Below are 19,831 nucleotides of genomic sequence, written 5' to 3'. Positions count from 1 at the left end.
ATCAGCTACTTTTAGACATTTACTCAAGTAGTATTTTACTATGTGACTTATACTTGAGTCATGTTTTTTTGCAGAGGGTCTGTTTTAAATTTCAGGAAATTAATTATTTTGCTCCATGAAGTAATCCAACAATGTGTACGCCCTCTCTCATCGAGACAGGTGGGTCCACCCCAAAGTGCTGCATGTTAAGATGACAGACACCTTTCTCCAACAATGAGAGAAACAGACAAGATGGCGGCGTACACATTGTTGGATCACTTCGTTGAGCAATTTATTTTATTTTTTATAAAAAAAGGGAACATTTTCTAAATTCAAAAACCGACCCTTTGCAACTGGACAAGAACATTTTATGAGACAGTATCGCCAAACTGACTAAACCTGGAACTACCGGTGTAACGCATACCAAAAACGTTTGGTTAAATCACATATGGTCTGGTGTTACGACATGTAGTTCGCTGCTGCAGGGAGTTGGTCACTCGGAAATTGAAAACACGTCACCAACAACGGCAAGATCAAAGAGGACGCTCTGCCGAAGATGGTTTGTTCGGCTCCTCTGCGTCACAAAGCAACCAAGCGTTGTAATGTCTTAACTTGTCCCGAGTTGTTCAACGTCATCACCAAGCGTGAGAATAAAAAATAAAAAAACATTATTTCAAGACTGATAAAATGGAGAGTTTTATTTCTGTAACAAAGCCATTTTACAGCAACAAAAATAACACAGGAGTTACAATAATGATCGGCCATAATAAATACACTCCATTAAATCAACTATACATTTATTTGACTTTAGTCTTTCCATCATGGGATCATTGACAGATCTGTACAAAGTTGAAGAGTTTAGTCTGACATCACCGTCTGTCCACCAACCAATCAGGAAACAGAAATGCAAGTACTTGTAGGTATAACTGTATCTGAATAAGGACTATTTTCATGTCGTCATGTGATGTGCGTATATTGACGGTTAAGTTGACATGGGGGGAGGAAATAAGTATTTACTAAAGTAAATACTATACAAGTAATTACTATTGTATATGTAAATAAGTACTTATAAGTACTTAAAAGTTTAATAAGGTTGGTTTGCAAGGAAAGGAGTGGCGGGAGAGACAGACAGACACGGCGGGACAGACAGAGACAGACATGGCGGGACAGACAGACAGAGACAGACACGGCAGGACAGACAGACAGACAGACAGACATGGCGGGACAGACAGAGGGAGACAGACACGGCGGGAGAGACAGACAGATGGTGTGAGAGGGAGGGAGACATTGGTATGTTTACATATTCAAGACCTTCTTGACTGAGAAGATGATGTCTTTGATCTGAGGTACACTGTGGTCCTCCAGGATCTTAGCGTAGGGCATGGGGATGTCTACACCGGTCACGCGGACTGCAGGGGCATCCAGGTAGTTGAAGGCTGGGCCTGGAAACAGAACAGATTATTATTAAACAAAAACCCTGAGAATGTTTCATGCTTTTTAAATGGTTAACTCACACAAAACACTTTCCCCGTGGTTGCATTCGGAAAGTATTCATACCCCTTGATTTGTTCCACATTTTGTTACATTACAGCCTTATTGTAAAATGTAAAAAAAATCCCTCAATCTACACACAATACCCCATAATGACAAAGCAAAAACCAAACCTGAAATACCTTATTTAATAAGGTATCGTTTCTTGTTTTTTAATACATTTGCAACTTCTAAAAACCTGTATTTACTTTGTCATTATGGGGTACTGTGACGTCATTATGGGGTACTGTGACGTCATTATGGGGTACTGTGACGTCATTATGGGGTACTGTGATGTCATTATGGGGTACTGTGACGTCATTATGGAGTACTGTGACGTCATTATGGAGTACTGTGTGTAGATTGATGAGGGGAAAAAAGCAATTTAATCAATTTTAGAATAAGGCTGTAACAAAATGTGGAAAAGGGTCCTGAATACCTTCCCAATGCATTATGTATGTATATATATATATACATATACATACATACATACATATACACACACCTGTATTCCTACTACACTGAACAAAAATATATGTGGAGGTGGCATTGTGTTCTGTGACAAAACTGCACATTTTAGAGTGGCCTTTTATTGTCCCCCAGCACAAGGTGCACCTGTGTAATGATCATTCTGTTAAATCAGCTTCTTGATATGCCACACCTGTCAGGTGGATGGATTATCTTGGCAAAGGAGAAATGCTCACTAACAGGGATGTAAACCAATGTGTGCACAACATTTTAAAGAAATAAGCTTTTTGTACGTATGGAAAATGTCTGGGATATTTTATTTCAGCTCATGAAACACGGGACCAACACTTTATATATTTTTGTTGAGTGTATGTACTCCCACGCCTGTACTACCACTCCAACCAGTAACCTGATCTTCCCAGGCAGCATTCCATCTAGTTCACCCATGTTTACCCAGGCCCAACCTAGCTTAGCCTTCAGAGAAAAGCCAACATGGGGATGCATGGTGTTATGGCTGCAGGGCTAGTCACACAACAATGACAAAGTCATGGACTAAAAACCAAGTTCAATGGAAATACTTCAGTCCAAGATGAGGCTTAATCTGCGTCCGGGAAACCAGTCTGTACGTATAAAAAATCAACAGCACGTACCCTCCATGATCCTGGCACAGATCTCAGCGCCTACTCCATACTGGGGCCAGCCCCCTTCCACTGTGACCAGATGGCCAGTCTTGATCACGCTGGCCTCAATGGTGTCCACATCCAGAGGTCTTATGGTGCGCAGGTTAACCACCTAGCAGGGGACAGAACAGGTTAACCACCTAGCAGGGGACAGAACAGGTTAACCACCTAGCAGGAGACAGAACAGGTTAACCACCTAGCAGGGGACAGAACAGGTTAACCACCTAGCAGGGGACAGAACAGGTTAACCACCTAGCAGGAGACAGAACAGGTTAACCACCTAGCAGGAGACAGAACAGGTTAACCACCTAGCAGGAGACAGAACAGGTTAACCACCTAGCAGGGGACAGAACAGGTTAACCACCTAGCAGGGGACAGAACAGGTTAACCACCTAGCAGGAGACAGAACAGGTTAACCACCTAGCAGGGGACAGACCAGGTTAACCACCTAGCAGGAGACAGGAACAGGTTAACCACCTAGCAGGAGACAGGAACAGGTTAACCACCTAGCAGGAGACAGAACAGGTTAACCACCTAGCAGGGGACAGAACAGGTTAACCACCTAGCAGGAGACAGAACAGGTTAACCACCTAGCAGGAGACAGAACAGGTTAACCACCTAGCAGGGGACAGAACAGGTTAACCACCTAGTAGGGGACAGAACAGGTTAACCACCTAGCAGGAGACAGAACAGGTTAACCACCTAGCAGGAGACAGAACAGGTTAACCACCTAGCAGGAGACAGAACAGGTTAACCACCTAGCAGGAGACAGAACAGGTTAACCACCTAGCAGGAGACAGAACAGGTTAACCACCTAGCAGGAGACAGAACAGGTTAACCACCTAGCAGGAGACAGAACAGGTTAACCACCTAGCAGGGGACAGAACAGGTTAACCACCTAGCAGGGGACAGAACAGGTTAACCACCTAGCAGGGGACAGAACAGGTTAACCACCTAGCAGGGGACAGAACAGGTTAACCACCTAGCAGGAGACAGAACAGGTTAACCACCTAGCAGGGGACAGAACAGGTTAACCACCTAGCAGGGGACAGAACAGGTTAACCACCTAGCAGGAGACAGAACAGGTTAACCACCTAGCAGGGGACAGAACAGGTTAACCACCTAGTAGGAGACAGAACAGGTTAACCACCTAGCAGGAGACAGAACAGGTTAACCACCTAGCAGGGGGACAGAACAGGTTAACCACCTAGCAGGGGACAGAACAGGTTAACCACCTAGTAGGGGACAGAACAGGTTAACCACCTAGCAGGAGACAGAACAGGTTAACCACCTAGCAGGGGACAGAACAGGTTAACCACCTAGCAGGAGACAGAACAGGTTAACCACCTAGCAGGGGACAGAACAGGTTAACCACCTAGCAGGGGACAGAACAGGTTAACCACCTAGCAGGAGACAGAACAGGTTAACCACCTAGCAGGGGACAGAACAGGTTAACCACCTAGCAGGGGACAGAACAGGTTAACCACCTAGTAGGGGACAGAACAGGTTAACCACCTAGCAGGAGACAGAACAGGTTAACCACCTAGCAGGAGACAGAACAGGTTAACCACCTAGCAGGGGACAGAACAGGTTAACCACCTAGCAGGGGACAGAACAGGTTAACCACCTAGCAGGAGACAGAACAGGTTAACCACCTAGCAGGGGACAGAACAGGTTAACCACCTAGCAGGAGACAGAACAGGTTAACCACCTAGCAGGGGACAGAACAGGTTAACCACCTAGCAGGGGACAGAACAGGTTAACCACCTAGCAGGGGACAGAACAGGTTAACCACCTAGCAGGGGACAGAACAGGTTAACCACCTAGCAGGGGACAGAACAGGTTAACCACCTAGCAGGGGACAGAACAGGTTAACCACCTAGCAGGGGACAGAACAGGTTAACCACCTAGCAGGGGACAGAACAGGTTAACCACCTAGCAGGAGACAGGAACAGGTTAACCACCTAGCAGGAGACAGAACAGGTTAACCACCTAGCAGGGGACAGAACAGGTTAACCACCTAGCAGGGGACAGAACAGGTTAACCACCTAGCAGGGGACAGAACAGGTTAACCACCTAGCAGGGGACAGAACAGGTTAACCACCTAGCAGGAGACAGAACAGGTTAACCACCTAGCAGGGGACAGAACAGGTTAACCACCTAGCAGGAGACAGAACAGGTTAACCACCTAGCAGGGGACAGGAACAGGTTAACCACCTAGCAGGAGACAGAACAGGTTAACCACCTAGCAGGGGACAGAACAGGTTAACCACCTAGCAGGGGACAGAACAGGTTAACCACCTAGCAGGGGACAGAACAGGTTAACCACCTAGCAGGGGACAGAACAGGTTAACCACCTAGCAGGAGACAGGAACAGGTTAACCACCTAGCAGGGGACAGAACAGGTTAACCACCTAGCAGGGGACAGAACAGGTTAACCACCTAGCAGGAGACAGAACAGGTTAACCACCTAGCAGGGGACAGGACAGGTTAACCACCTAGCGGGGGATAGAACAGGTTAACCACCTAGCAGGAGACAGAACAGGTTAACCACCTAGCAGGAGACAGAACAGGTTAACCACCTAGCAGGAGACAGGAACAGGTTAACCACCTAGCAGGAGACAGAACAGGTTAACCACCTAGCAGGGGACAGAACAGGTTAACCACCTAGCAGGAGACAGGAACAGGTTAACCACCTAGCAGGAGACAGAACAGGTTAACCACCTAGCAGGGGACAGAACAGGTTAACCACCTAGCAGGAGACAGGAACAGGTTAACCACCTAGCAGGAGACAGAACAGGTTAACCACCTAGCAGGAGACAGAACAGGTTAACCACCTAGCAGGAGACAGAACAGGTTAACCACCTAGTAGGAGACAGAACAGGTTAACCACCTAGCAGGAGACAGAACAGGTTAACCACCTAGCAGGGGACAGAACAGGTTAACCACCTAGCAGGAGACAGAACAGGTTAACCACCTAGCAGGAGACAGAACAGGTTAACCACCTAGCAGGAGACAGAACAGGTTAACCACCTAGTAGGAGACAGAACAGGTTAACCACCTAGCAGGAGACAGAACAGGTTAACCACCTAGCAGGGGACAGAACAGGTTAACCACCTAGCAGGAGACAGGAACAGGAACAGGTTAACCACCTAGCAGGGGACAGAACAGGTTAACCACCTAGCAGGAGACAGGAACAGGAACAGGTTAACCACCTAGCAGGGGACAGAACAGGTTAACCACCTAGCAGGGGGACAGAACAGGTTAACCACCTAGCAGGAGACAGGAACAGGTTAACCACCTAGCAGGGGACAGAACAGGTTAACCACCTAGCAGGAGACAGGAACAGGTTAACCACCTAGCAGGGGACAGGAACAGGTTAACCACCTAGCAGGGGGACAGAACAGGTTAACCACCTAGCAGGGGGACAGAACAGGTTAACCACCTAGCAGGGGGACAGAACAGGTTAACCACCTAGCAGGGGACAGAACAGGTTAACCACCTAGCAGGAGACAGAACAGGTTAACCACCTAGCAGGAGACAGAACAGGTTAACCACCTAGCAGGGGACAGAACAGGTTAACCACCTAGCAGGGGACAGAACAGGTTAACCACCTAGCAGGAGACAGAACAGGTTAACCACCTAGCAGGAGACAGGAACAGGTTAACCACCTAGCAGGAGACAGAACAGGTTAACCACCTAGCGGGGGACAGAACAGGTTAACCACCTAGCAGGAGACAGAACAGGTTAACCACCTAGCAGGAGACAGAACAGGTTAACCACCTAGCAGGAGACAGGAACAGGTTAACCACCTAGCAGGGGACAGAACAGGTTAACCACCTAGCAGGGGACAGAACAGGTTAACCACCTAGCAGGGGACAGGAACAGGTTAACCACCTAGCAGGGGACAGAACAGGTTAACCACCTAGCAGGGGACAGAACAGGTTAACCACCTAGCAGGAGACAGGAACAGGTTAACCACCTAGCAGGAGACAGGAACAGGTTAACCACCTAGCAGGGGACAGAACAGGTTAACCACCTAGCAGGGGACAGAACAGGTTAACCACCTAGCAGGGGACAGAACAGGTTAACCACCTAGCAGGAGACAGAACAGGTTAACCACCTAGCAGGAGACAGAACAGGTTAACCACCTAGCAGGAGACAGGAACAGGTTAACCACCTAGCAGGGGACAGAACAGGTTAACCACCTAGCAGGGGACAGGAACAGGTTAACCACCTAGCAGGGGACAGAACAGGTTAACCACCTAGCAGGGGACAGGAACAGGTTAACCACCTAGCAGGGGACAGAACAGGTTAACCACCTAGCAGGGGACAGAACAGGTTAACCACCTAGCAGGGGACAGAACAGGTTAACCACCTAGCAGGGGACAGAACAGGTTAACCACCTAGCAGGGGACAGAACAGGTTAACCACCTAGCAGGAGACAGAACAGGTTAACCACCTAGCAGGAGACAGAACAGGTTAACCACCTAGCAGGGGACAGAACAGGTTAACCACCTAGCAGGGGACAGAACAGGTTAACCACCTAGCAGGGGACAGAACAGGTTAACCACCTAGCAGGGGACAGAACAGGTTAACCACCTAGCAGGGGACAGAACAGGTTAACCACCTAGCAGGGGACAGGAACAGGTTAACCACCTAGCAGGGGACAGAACAGGTTAACCACCTAGCAGGGGACAGAACAGGTTAACCACCTAGCAGGGGACAGAACAGGTTAACCACCTAGCAGGGGACAGAACAGGTTAACCACCTAGCAGGAGACAGGAACAGGTTAACCACCTAGCAGGGGACAGAACAGGTTAACCACCTAGCAGGAGACAGAACAGGTTAACCACCTAGCAGGAGACAGGAACAGGTTAACCACCTAGCAGGGGACAGAACAGGTTAACCACCTAGCAGGGGACAGAACAGGTTAACCACCTAGCAGGGGACAGGAACAGGTTAACCACCTAGCAGGGGACAGAACAGGTTAACCACCTAGCAGGAGACAGAACAGGTTAACCACCTAGCAGGAGACAGAACAGGTTAACCACCTAGCAGGAGACAGGAACAGGTTAACCACCTAGCAGGGGACAGAACAGGTTAACCACCTAGCAGGAGACAGAACAGGTTAACCACCTAGCAGGAGACAGGAACAGGTTAACCACCTAGCAGGGGACAGAACAGGTTAACCACCTAGCAGGAGACAGAACAGGTTAACCACCTAGCAGGAGACAGAACAGGTTAACCACCTAGCAGGAGACAGAACAGGTTAACCACCTAGCAGGGGACAGAACAGGTTAACCACCTAGCAGGAGACAGAACAGGTTAACCACCTAGCAGGGGACAGAACAGGTTAACCACCTAGCAGGAGACAGAACAGGTTAACCACCTAGCAGGGGACAGGAACAGGTTTCAACCACCTAGCAGGGGACAGGAACAGGTTTCAACCACCTAGCAGGAGACAGAACAGGTTAACCACCTAGCAGGGGACAGAACAGGTTAACCACCTAGCAGGAGACAGAACAGGTTAACCACCTAGCAGGGGACAGAACAGGTTAACCACCTAGCAGGAGACAGAACAGGTTAACCACCTAGCAGGAGACAGAACAGGTTAACCACCTAGCAGGGGACAGAACAGGTTAACCACCTAGCAGGAGACAGAACAGGTTAACCACCTAGCAGGGGGACAGAACAGGTTAACCACCTAGCAGGGGACAGAACAGGTTAACCACCTAGCAGGGGACAGAACAGGTTAACCACCTAGCAGGAGACAGAACAGGTTAACCACCTAGCAGGGGGACAGAACAGGTTAACCACCTAGCAGGGGACAGAACAGGTTAACCACCTAGCAGGGGACAGACCAGGTTAACCACCTAGCAGGAGACAGAACAGGTTAACCACCTAGCAGGGGACAGAACAGGTTAACCACCTAGCAGGGGACAGGAACAGGTTAACCACCTAGCAGGAGACAGAACAGGTTAACCACCTAGCAGGGGACAGGAACAGGTTAACCACCTAGTAGGGGACAGAACAGGTTAACCACCTAGCAGGGGACAGAACAGGTTAACCACCTAGCAGGAGACAGGAACAGGTTAACCACCTAGCAGGAGACAGAACAGGTTAACCACCTAGCAGGAGACAGGAACAGGTTAACCACCTAGCAGGAGACAGGAACAGGTTAACCACCTAGCAGGAGACAGAACAGGTTAACCACCTAGCAGGAGACAGGAACAGGTTAACCACCTAGCAGGAGACAGGAACAGGTTAACCACCTAGCAGGAGACAGGAACAGGTTAACCACCTAGCAGGAGACAGGAACAGGTTAACCACCTAGCAGGAGACAGGAACAGGTTAACCACCTAGCAGGAGACAGAACAGGTTAACCACCTAGCAGGAGACAGAACAGGTTAACCACCTAGCAGGGGACAGAACAGGTTAACCACCTAGCAGGGGACAGAACAGGTTAACCACCTAGCGGGGGACAGAACAGGTTAACCACCTAGCAGGGGACAGAACAGGTTAACCACCTAGCAGGGGACAGAACAGGTTAACCACCTAGCGGGGGACAGAACAGGTTAACCACCTAGCGGGGGACAGAACAGGTTAACCACCTAGCGGGGGACAGAACAGGTTAACCACCTAGCGGGGGACAGAACAGGTTAACCACCTAGCAGGGGACAGAACAGGTTAACCACCTAGCAGGGGACAGAACAGGTTAACCACCTAGCAGGAGACAGAACAGGTTAACCACCTAGCAGGAGACAGAACAGGTTAACCACCTAGCAGGAGACAGAACAGGTTAACCACCTAGCAGGGGGACAGAACAGGTTAACCACCTAGCAGGGGACAGAACAGGTTAACCACCTAGCAGGGGACAGAACAGGTTAACCACCTAGCAGGGGACAGAACAGGTTAACCACCTAGCAGGGGACAGAACAGGTTAACCACCTAGCAGGGGACAGAACAGGTTAACCACCTAGCAGGGGGACAGAACAGGTTAACCACCTAGCAGGGGACAGGAACAGGTTAACCACCTAGCAGGGGACAGAACAGGTTAACCACCTAGCAGGGGACAGAACAGGTTAACCACCTAGCAGGGGACAGAACAGGTTAACCACCTAGCAGGAGACAGAACAGGTTAACCACCTAGCAGGAGACAGAACAGGTTAACCACCTAGCAGGGGACAGAACAGGTTAACCACCTAGCAGGGGACAGAACAGGTTAACCACCTAGCAGGGGACAGAACAGGTTAACCACCTAGCAGGAGACAGAACAGGTTAACCACCTAGCAGGAGACAGGAACAGGTTAACCACCTAGCAGGAGACAGAACAGGTTAACCACCTAGCAGGGGACAGAACAGGTTAACCACCTAGCAGGAGACAGAACAGGTTAACCACCTAGCAGGGGACAGAACAGGTTAACCACCTAGCAGGGGACAGAACAGGTTAACCACCTAGCAGGGGACAGAACAGGTTAACCACCTAGCAGGAGACAGAACAGGTTAACCACCTAGCAGGGGGACAGAACAGGTTAACCACCTAGCAGGGGACAGGAACAGGAACAGGTTAACCACCTAGCAGGGGACAGAACAGGTTAACCACCTAGCAGGGGACAGAACAGGTTAACCACCTAGCAGGAGACAGAACAGGTTAACCACCTAGCAGGAGACAGAACAGGTTAACCACCTAGCAGGGGACAGAACAGGTTAACCACCTAGCAGGGGACAGAACAGGTTAACCACCTAGCAGGGGACAGAACAGGTTAACCACCTAGCAGGGGGACAGAACAGGTTAACCACCTAGCAGGGGGACAGAACAGGTTAACCACCTAGCAGGGGGACAGAACAGGTTAACCACCTAGCAGGAGACAGAACAGGTTAACCACCTAGCAGGAGACAGGAACAGGTTAACCACCTAGCAGGGGGACAGAACAGGTTAACCACCTAGCAGGGGACAGAACAGGTTAACCACCTAGCAGGGGGACAGAACAGGTTAACCACCTAGCAGGGGACAGAACAGGTTAACCACCTAGCAGGAGACAGAACAGGTAAACCACCTAGCAGGGGACAGAACAGGTTAACCACCTAGCAGGGGACAGGAACAGGTTAACCACCTAGCAGGGGACAGAACAGGTTAACCACCTAGCAGGGGACAGAACAGGTTAACCACCTAGCAGGAGACAGGAACAGGTTAACCACCTAGCAGGAGACAGGAACAGGTTAACCACCTAGCAGGGGACAGAACAGGTTAACCACCTAGCAGGGGACAGAACAGGTTAACCACCTAGCAGGGGACAGAACAGGTTAACCACCTAGCAGGAGACAGAACAGGTTAACCACCTAGCAGGAGACAGAACAGGTTAACCACCTAGCAGGAGACAGGAACAGGTTAACCACCTAGCAGGGGACAGAACAGGTTAACCACCTAGCAGGGGACAGAACAGGTTAACCACCTAGCAGGGGACAGAACAGGTTAACCACCTAGCAGGGGACAGGAACAGGTTAACCACCTAGCAGGGGACAGGAACAGGTTAACCACCTAGCAGGGGACAGGAACAGGTTAACCACCTAGCAGGGGACAGAACAGGTTAACCACCTAGCAGGGGACAGAACAGGTTAACCACCTAGCAGGGGACAGAACAGGTTAACCACCTAGCAGGGGACAGAACAGGTTAACCACCTAGCAGGGGACAGAACAGGTTAACCACCTAGCAGGAGACAGAACAGGTTAACCACCTAGCAGGGGACAGAACAGGTTAACCACCTAGCAGGGGACAGAACAGGTTAACCACCTAGCAGGGGACAGAACAGGTTAACCACCTAGCAGGAGACAGAACAGGTTAACCACCTAGCAGGGGGACAGAACAGGTTAACCACCTAGCAGGAGACAGAACAGGTTAACCACCTAGCAGGGGACAGAACAGGTTAACCACCTAGCAGGGGACAGAACAGGTTAACCACCTAGCAGGAGACAGAACAGGTTAACCACCTAGCAGGGGACAGGACAGGTTAACCACCTAGCGGGGGATAGAACAGGTTAACCACCTAGCAGGAGACAGAACAGGTTAACCACCTAGCAGGGGACAGAACAGGTTAACCACCTAGCAGGGGACAGAACAGGTTAACCACCTAGCAGGGGGACAGAACAGGTTAACCACCTAGCAGGGGGACAGAACAGGTTAACCACCTAGCAGGGGACAGAACAGGTTAACCACCTAGCAGGAGACAGAACAGGTTAACCACCTAGCAGGGGACAGAACAGGTTAACCACCTAGCAGGGGACAGGAACAGGTTAACCACCTAGCAGGGGACAGAACAGGTTAACCACCTAGCAGGGGACAGAACAGGTTAACCACCTAGCAGGAGACAGGAACAGGTTAACCACCTAGCAGGAGACAGGAACAGGTTAACCACCTAGCAGGGGACAGAACAGGTTAACCACCTAGCAGGGGACAGAACAGGTTAACCACCTAGCAGGAGACAGAACAGGTTAACCACCTAGCAGGAGACAGAACAGGTTAACCACCTAGCAGGAGACAGGAACAGGTTAACCACCTAGCAGGGGACAGAACAGGTTAACCACCTAGCAGGGGACAGAACAGGTTAACCACCTAGCAGGGGACAGAACAGGTTAACCACCTAGCAGGGGACAGGAACAGGTTAACCACCTAGCAGGGGACAGAACAGGTTAACCACCTAGCAGGGGACAGGAACAGGTTAACCACCTAGCAGGGGACAGAACAGGTTAACCACCTAGCAGGGGACAGAACAGGTTAACCACCTAGCAGGGGACAGAACAGGTTAACCACCTAGCAGGGGACAGAACAGGTTAACCACCTAGCAGGGGACAGAACAGGTTAACCACCTAGCAGGGGACAGGAACAGGTTAACCACCTAGCAGGGGACAGAACAGGTTAACCACCTAGCAGGAGACAGAACAGGTTAACCACCTAGCAGGAGACAGAACAGGTTAACCACCTAGCAGGAGACAGAACAGGTTAACCACCTAGCGGGGGACAGAACAGGTTAACCACCTAGCAGGGGACAGAACAGGTTAACCACCTAGCAGGGGACAGAACAGGTTAACCACCTAGCAGGGGACAGAACAGGTTAACCACCTAGCAGGAGACAGGAACAGGTTAACCACCTAGCAGGAGACAGGAACAGGTTAACCACCTAGCAGGGGACAGAACAGGTTAACCACCTAGCAGGAGACAGAACAGGTTAACCACCTAGCAGGAGACAGAACAGGTTAACCACCTAGCAGGGGACAGAGCAGGTTAACCACCTAGCAGGAGACAGAACAGGTTAACCACCTAGCAGGGGACAGAACAGGTTAACCACCTAGCAGGAGACAGAACAGGTTAACCACCTAGCAGGGGACAGAACAGGTTAACCACCTAGCAGGAGACAGAACAGGTTAACCACCTAGCAGGGGACAGAACAGGTTAACCACCTAGCAGGGGACAGGAACAGGTTAACCACCTAGCAGGAGACAGAACAGGTTAACCACCTAGCAGGAGACAGGAACAGGTTAACCACCTAGCAGGAGACAGAACAGGTTAACCACCTAGCGGGGGACAGAACAGGTTAACCACCTAGCGGGGGACAGAACAGGTTAACCACCTAGCAGGGGACAGAACAGGTTAACCACCTAGCAGGGGACAGAACAGGTTAACCACCTAGCAGGGGACAGAACAGGTTAACCACCTAGCAGGGGACAGAACAGGTTAACCACCTAGCAGGAGACAGAACAGGTTAACCACCTAGCAGGAGACAGAACAGGTTAACCACCTAGCAGGGGACAGAACAGGTTAACCACCTAGCAGGGGACAGAACAGGTTAACCACCTAGCAGGGGACAGAACAGGTTAACCACCTAGCAGGGGACAGAACAGGTTAACCACCTAGCAGGAGACAGAACAGGTTAACCACCTAGCAGGAGACAGAACAGGTTAACCACCTAGCAGGAGACAGAACAGGTTAACCACCTAGCAGGGGGACAGAACAGGTTAACCACCTAGCGGGGGACAGGACAGGTTAACCACCTAGCAGGGGACAGGACAGGTTAACCACCTAGCAGGAGACAGAACAGGTTAACCACCTAGCAGGAGACAGAACAGGTTAACCACCTAGCAGGGGACAGAACAGGTTAACCACCTAGCAGGAGACAGAACAGGTTAACCACCTAGCAGGGGACAGAACAGGTTAACCACCTAGCAGGGGACAGGACAGGTTAACCACCTAGCGGGGGATAGAACAGGTTAACCACCTAGCAGGAGACAGAACAGGTTAACCACCTAGCAGGAGACAGAACAGGTTAACCACCTAGCAGGAGACAGAACAGGTTAACCACCTAGCAGGAGACAGAGCAGGTTAACCACCTAGCAGGGGACAGAACAGGTTAACCACCTAGCAGGAGACAGAACAGGTTAACCACCTAGCAGGAGACAGAACAGGTTAACCACCTAGCAGGGGACAGAACAGGTTAACCACCTAGCAGGAGACAGAACAGGTTAACCACCTAGCAGGGGACAGAACAGGTTAACCACCTAGCAGGGGACAGAACAGGTTAACCACCTAGCAGGGGACAGAACAGGTTAACCACCTAGCAGGGGACAGAACAGGTTAACCACCTAGCAGGGGACAGAACAGGTTAACCACCTAGCAGGAGACAGAACAGGTTAACCACCTAGCAGGGGACAGAACAGGTTAACCACCTAGCAGGGGACAGAACAGGTTAACCACCTAGCAGGAGACAGAACAGGTTAACCACCTAGCAGGAGACAGAACAGGTTAACCACCTAGCAGGAGACAGGAACAGGTTAACCACCTAGCAGGGGACAGAACAGGTTAACCACCTAGCAGGGGACAGGAACAGGTTAACCACCTAGCAGGGGACAGGAACAGGTTAACCACCTAGCAGGAGACAGAACAGGTTAACCACCTAGCAGGGGACAGGAACAGGTTAACCACCTAGCAGGAGACAGAACAGGTTAACCACCTAGCAGGGGACAGGAACAGGTTAACCACCTAGCAGGAGACAGAACAGGTTAACCACCTAGCAGGAGACAGGAACAGGTTAACCACCTAGCAGGAGACAGGACAGGTTAACCACCTAGCAGGGGACAGAACAGGTTAACCACCTAGCAGGAGACAGAACAGGTTAACCACCTAGCAGGAGACAGAACAGGTTAACCACCTAGCAGGAGACAGAACAGGTTAACCACCTAGCAGGAGACAGAACAGGTTAACCACCTAGCAGGGGACAGAACAGGTTAACCACCTAGCAGGAGACAGAACAGGTTAACCACCTAGCAGGAGACAGAACAGGTTAACCACCTAGCAGGGGACAGAACAGGTTAACCACCTAGCAGGGGACAGAGCAGGTTAACCACCTAGCAGGGGACAGAACAGGTTAACCACCTAGCAGGGGACAGAACAGGTTAACCACCTAGCAGGGGACAGAACAGGTTAACCACCTAGCAGGAGACAGGAACAGGTTAACCACCTAGCAGGGGACAGAACAGGTTAACCACCTAGCAGGGGACAGAACAGGTTAACCACCTAGCAGGGGACAGAACAGGTTAACCACCTAGCAGGGGGACAGAACAGGTTAACCACCTAGCAGGAGACAGGAACAGGTTAACCACCTAGCAGGGGACAGAACAGGTTAACCACCTAGCAGGGGACAGAACAGGTTAACCACCTAGCAGGGGACAGAACAGGTTAACCACCTAGCAGGGGGACAGAACAGGTTAACCACCTAGCAGGAGACAGAACAGGTTAACCACCTAGCAGGGGACAGAACAGGTTAACCACCTAGCAGGAGACAGAACAGGTTAACCACCTAGCAGGGGACAGAACAGGTTAACCACCTAGCAGGGGACAGAACAGGTTAACCACCTAGCAGGGGACAGAACAGGTTAACCACCTAGCAGGGGACAGAACAGGTTAACCACCTAGCAGGAGACAGAACAGGTTAACCACCTAGCAGGGGGACAGAACAGGTTAACCACCTAGCAGGGGACAGAACAGGGGAACAGAACAGGTTAACCACCTAGCAGGGGACAGAACAGGTTAACCACCTAGCAGGGGACAGACCAGGTTAACCACCTAGCAGGGGACAGAACAGGGGAACAGAACAGGTTAACCACCTAGCAGGGGAACAGAACAGGTTAACCACCTAGCAGGGGACAGAACAGGTTAACCACCTAGCAGGGGACAGAACAGGGGAACAGAACAGGTTAACCACCTAGCAGGGGACAGAACAGGTTAACCACCTAGCAGGGGACAGAACAGGGGAACAGAACAGGTTAACCACCTAGCAGGGGACAGAACAGGTTAACCACCTAGCAGGAGACAGAACAGGTTAACCACCTAGCAGGGGACAGAACAGGTTAACCACCTAGCAGGGGACAGACCAGGTTAACCACCTAGCAGGGGGACAGGAACAGGTTAACCACCTAGCAGGAGACAGAACAGGTTAACCACCTAGCAGGAGACAGAACAGGTTAACCACCTAGCAGGGGACAGACCAGGTTAACCACCTAGCAGGGGGACAGGAACAGGTTAACCACCTAGCAGGAGACAGAACAGGTTAACCACCTAGCAGGAGACAGAACAGGTTAACCACCTAGCAGGGGACAGAACAGGTTAACCACCTAGCAGGAGACAGAACAGGTTAACCACCTAGCAGGGGACAGGAACAGGTTAACCACCTAGCAGGGGACAAGAACAGGTTAACCACCTAGCAGGGGACAGAGCAGGTTAACCACCTAGCAGGGGACAGAACAGGTTAACCACCTAGCAGGAGACAGAACAGGTTTTAACCACCTAGCAGGGGACAGAACAGGTTAACCACCTAGCAGGAGACAGAACAGGTTAACCACCTAGCAGGAGACAGAACAGGTTAACCACCTAGCAGGGGACAGAACAGGTTAACCACCTAGCAAGGGACAGAACAGGTTAACCACCTAGCAGGGGACAGAACAGGTTAACCACCTAGCAGGAGACAGAACAGGTTAACCACCTACCAGGGGACAGAACAGGTTAACCACCTAGCAGGGGACAGAACAGGTTAACCACCTAGCAAGGGACAGAACAGGTTAACCACCTACCAGGGGACAGAACAGGTTAACCACCTAGCAGGGGACAGAACAGGTTAACCACCTAGCAGGAGACAGAACAGGTTAACCACCTACCAGGGGACAGAACAGGTTAACCACCTAGCAGGGGACAGAACAGGTTAACCACCTAGCAAGGGACAGAACAGGTTAACCACCTAGCAGGGGACAGAACAGGTTAACCACCTAGCAGGAGACAGAACAGGTTAACCACCTAGCAGGAGACAGAACAGGTTAACCACCTAGCAGGAGACAGAACAGGTTAACCACCTAGCAGGAGACAGAACAGGTTAACCACCTAGCAGGAGACAGGAACAGGTTAACCACCTAGCGGGGGACAGAACAGGTTAACCACCTAGCAGGGGACAGAACAGGTTAACCACCTAGCAGGGGACAGAGCAGGTTAACCACCTAGCAGGAGACAGGAACAGGTTAACCACCTAGCAGGGGACAGAACAGGTTAACCACCTAGCAGGGGACAGAACAGGTTAACCACCTAGCAGGGGACAGAACAGGTTAACCACCTAGCAGGGGACAGAGCAGGTTAACCACCTAGCAGGGGACAGAGCAGGTTAACCACCTAGCAGGGGACAGAGCAGGTTAACCACCTAGCAGGAGACAGAACAGGTTAACCACCTAGCAGGAGACAGAACAGGTTAACCACCTAGCAGGAGACAGAGCAGGTTAACCACCTAGCAGGAGACAGAACAGGTTAACCACCTAGCAGGGGACAGAGCAGGTTAACCACCTAGCAGGGGACAGAGCAGGTTAACCACCTAGCAGGGGACAGGAACAGGTTAACCACCTAGCAGGGGACAGGAACAGGTTAACCACCTAGCAGGAGACAGAACAGGTTAACCACCTAGCAGGGGACAGAACAGGTTAACCACCTAGCAGGAGACAGAACAGGTTAACCACCTAGCAGGGGACAGGAACAGGTTAACCACCTAGCAGGAGACAGAACAGGTTAACCACCTAGCAGGGGACAGAACAGGTTAACCACCTAGCAGGGGACAGGAACAGGTTAACCACCTAGCAGGAGACAGAACAGGTTAACCACCTAGCAGGGGACAGAACAGGTTAACCACCTAGCAGGGGACAGAACAGGTTAACCACCTAGCAGGGGACAGAACAGGTTAACCACCTAGCAGGGGGACAGAACAGGTTAACCACCTAGCAGGAGACAGACCAGGTTAACCACCTAGCAGGAGACAGAACAGGTTAACCACCTAGCAGGGGACAGAACAGGTTAACCACCTAGCAGGGGACAGAACAGGTTAACCACCTAGCAGGGGACAGAACAGGTTAACCACCTAGCAGGAGACAGAACAGGTTAACCACCTAGCAGGAGACAGAACAGGTTAACCACCTAGCAGGGGACAGAACAGGGGAACAGAACAGGTTAACCACCTAGCAGGAGACAGAACAGGTTAACCACCTAGTAGGAGACAGAACAGGTTAACCACCTAGCAGGGGACAGAACAGGTTAACCACCTAGCAGGAGACAGAACAGGTTAACCACCTAGCAGGGGACAGAACAGGTTAACCACCTAGCAGGAGACAGAACAGGTTAACCACCTAGCAGGGGACAGAACAGGTTAACCACCTAGCAGGAGACAGAACAGGTTAACCACCTAGCAGGAGACAGAACAGGTTAACCACCTAGCAGGAGACAGAACAGGTTAACCACCTAGCAGGGGACAGGAACAGGTTAACCACCTAGCAGGGGACAGGAACAGGTTAACCACCTAGCAGGAGACAGGAACAGGTTAACCACCTAGTAGGAGACAGAACAGGTTAACCACCTAGCAGGAGACAGAACAGGTTAACCACCTAGCAGGGGACAGAACAGGTTAACCACCTAGCAGGAGACAGAACAGGTTAACCACCTAGCAGGAGACAGAACAGGAACAGGTTAACCACCTAGCAGGGGACAGGAACAGGTTAACCACCTAGCAGGGGACAGAACAGGTTAACCACCTAGCAGGAGACAGAACAGGTTAACCACCTAGCAGGAGACAGAACAGGTTAACCACCTAGCAGGGGACAGGAACAGGTTAACCACCTAGCAGGGGACAGAACAGGTTAACCACCTAGCAGGGGACAGAACAGGTTAACCACCTAGCAGGGGACAGAACAGGTTAACCACCTAGCAGGGGACAGAACAGGTTAACCACCTAGCAGGAGACAGAACAGGTTAACCACCTAGTAGGAGACAGAACAGGTTAACCACCTAGCAGGAGACAGAACAGGTTAACCACCTAGCAGGAGACAGAACAGGTTAACCACCTAGCAGGGGACAGAACAGGTTAACCACCTAGCAGGAGACAGAACAGGTTAACCACCTAGCAGGGGACAGAACAGGTTAACCACCTAGCAGGAGACAGAACAGGTTAACCACCTAGCAGGAGACAGAACAGGTTAACCACCTAGCAGGGGACAGAACAGGTTAACCACCTAGCAGGAGACAGAACAGGTTAACCACCTAGCAGGGGACAGGAACAGGTTAACCACCTAGCAGGAGACAGGAACAGGTTAACCACCTAGTAGGAGACAGAACAGGTTAACCACCTAGCAGGAGACAGAACAGGTTAACCACCTAGCAGGGGACAGAACAGGTTAACCACCTAGCAGGAGACAGAACAGGTTAACCACCTAGCAGGAGACAGAACAGGTTAACCACCTAGTAGGAGACAGAACAGGTTAACCACCTAGTAGGAGACAGAACAGGTTAACCACCTAGTAGGAGACAGAACAGGTTAACCACCTAGCAGGAGACAGAACAGGTTAACCACCTAGTAGGAGACAGAACAGGTTAACCACCTAGTAGGAGACAGAACAGGTTAACCACCTAGCAGGAGACAGAACAGGTTAACCACCTAGTAGGAGACAGAACAGGTTAACCACCTAGACGGGGACAGAACAGGTTAACCACCTAGCAGGGGACAGAACAGGTTAACCACCTAGCAGGAGACAGAACAGGTTAACCACCTAGCAGGAGACAGAACAGGTTAACCACCTAGCAGGGGACAGAACAGGTTAACCA

The 19,831-nt window shown here is 50.9% G+C and overlaps 1 protein-coding gene across 1 annotated transcript in view; it reads right to left on the bottom strand.

Annotated features, from left to right (window-relative positions):
• Positions 1-659: 659 nt before the first annotated feature.
• Positions 660-19,831, bottom strand: part of pdhb (pyruvate dehydrogenase E1 subunit beta) — a 57,095-nt gene continuing 37,923 nt past the window's right edge. Inside the window, exons 10-11 of the mRNA XM_071336999.1 lie at positions 2,628-2,769; positions 660-1,421 (exon numbers count right to left, since the gene is read on the bottom strand). Of these exons, the coding sequence (XP_071193100.1) occupies positions 1,276-1,421; positions 2,628-2,769 (288 nt within the window). The 3' untranslated portion in view covers positions 660-1,275. The remainder of the gene's footprint in view (positions 1,422-2,627; positions 2,770-19,831) is intronic.

The sequence above is a fragment of the Salvelinus alpinus genome, chromosome 12, assembly GCF_045679555.1.
Source record: "Salvelinus alpinus chromosome 12, SLU_Salpinus.1, whole genome shotgun sequence".
NCBI lineage: Eukaryota > Metazoa > Chordata > Actinopteri > Salmoniformes > Salmonidae > Salvelinus > Salvelinus alpinus.
Note: the sequence above shows the minus strand (reverse complement) of the source record. Positions and strands in the feature narration are given on the sequence as shown.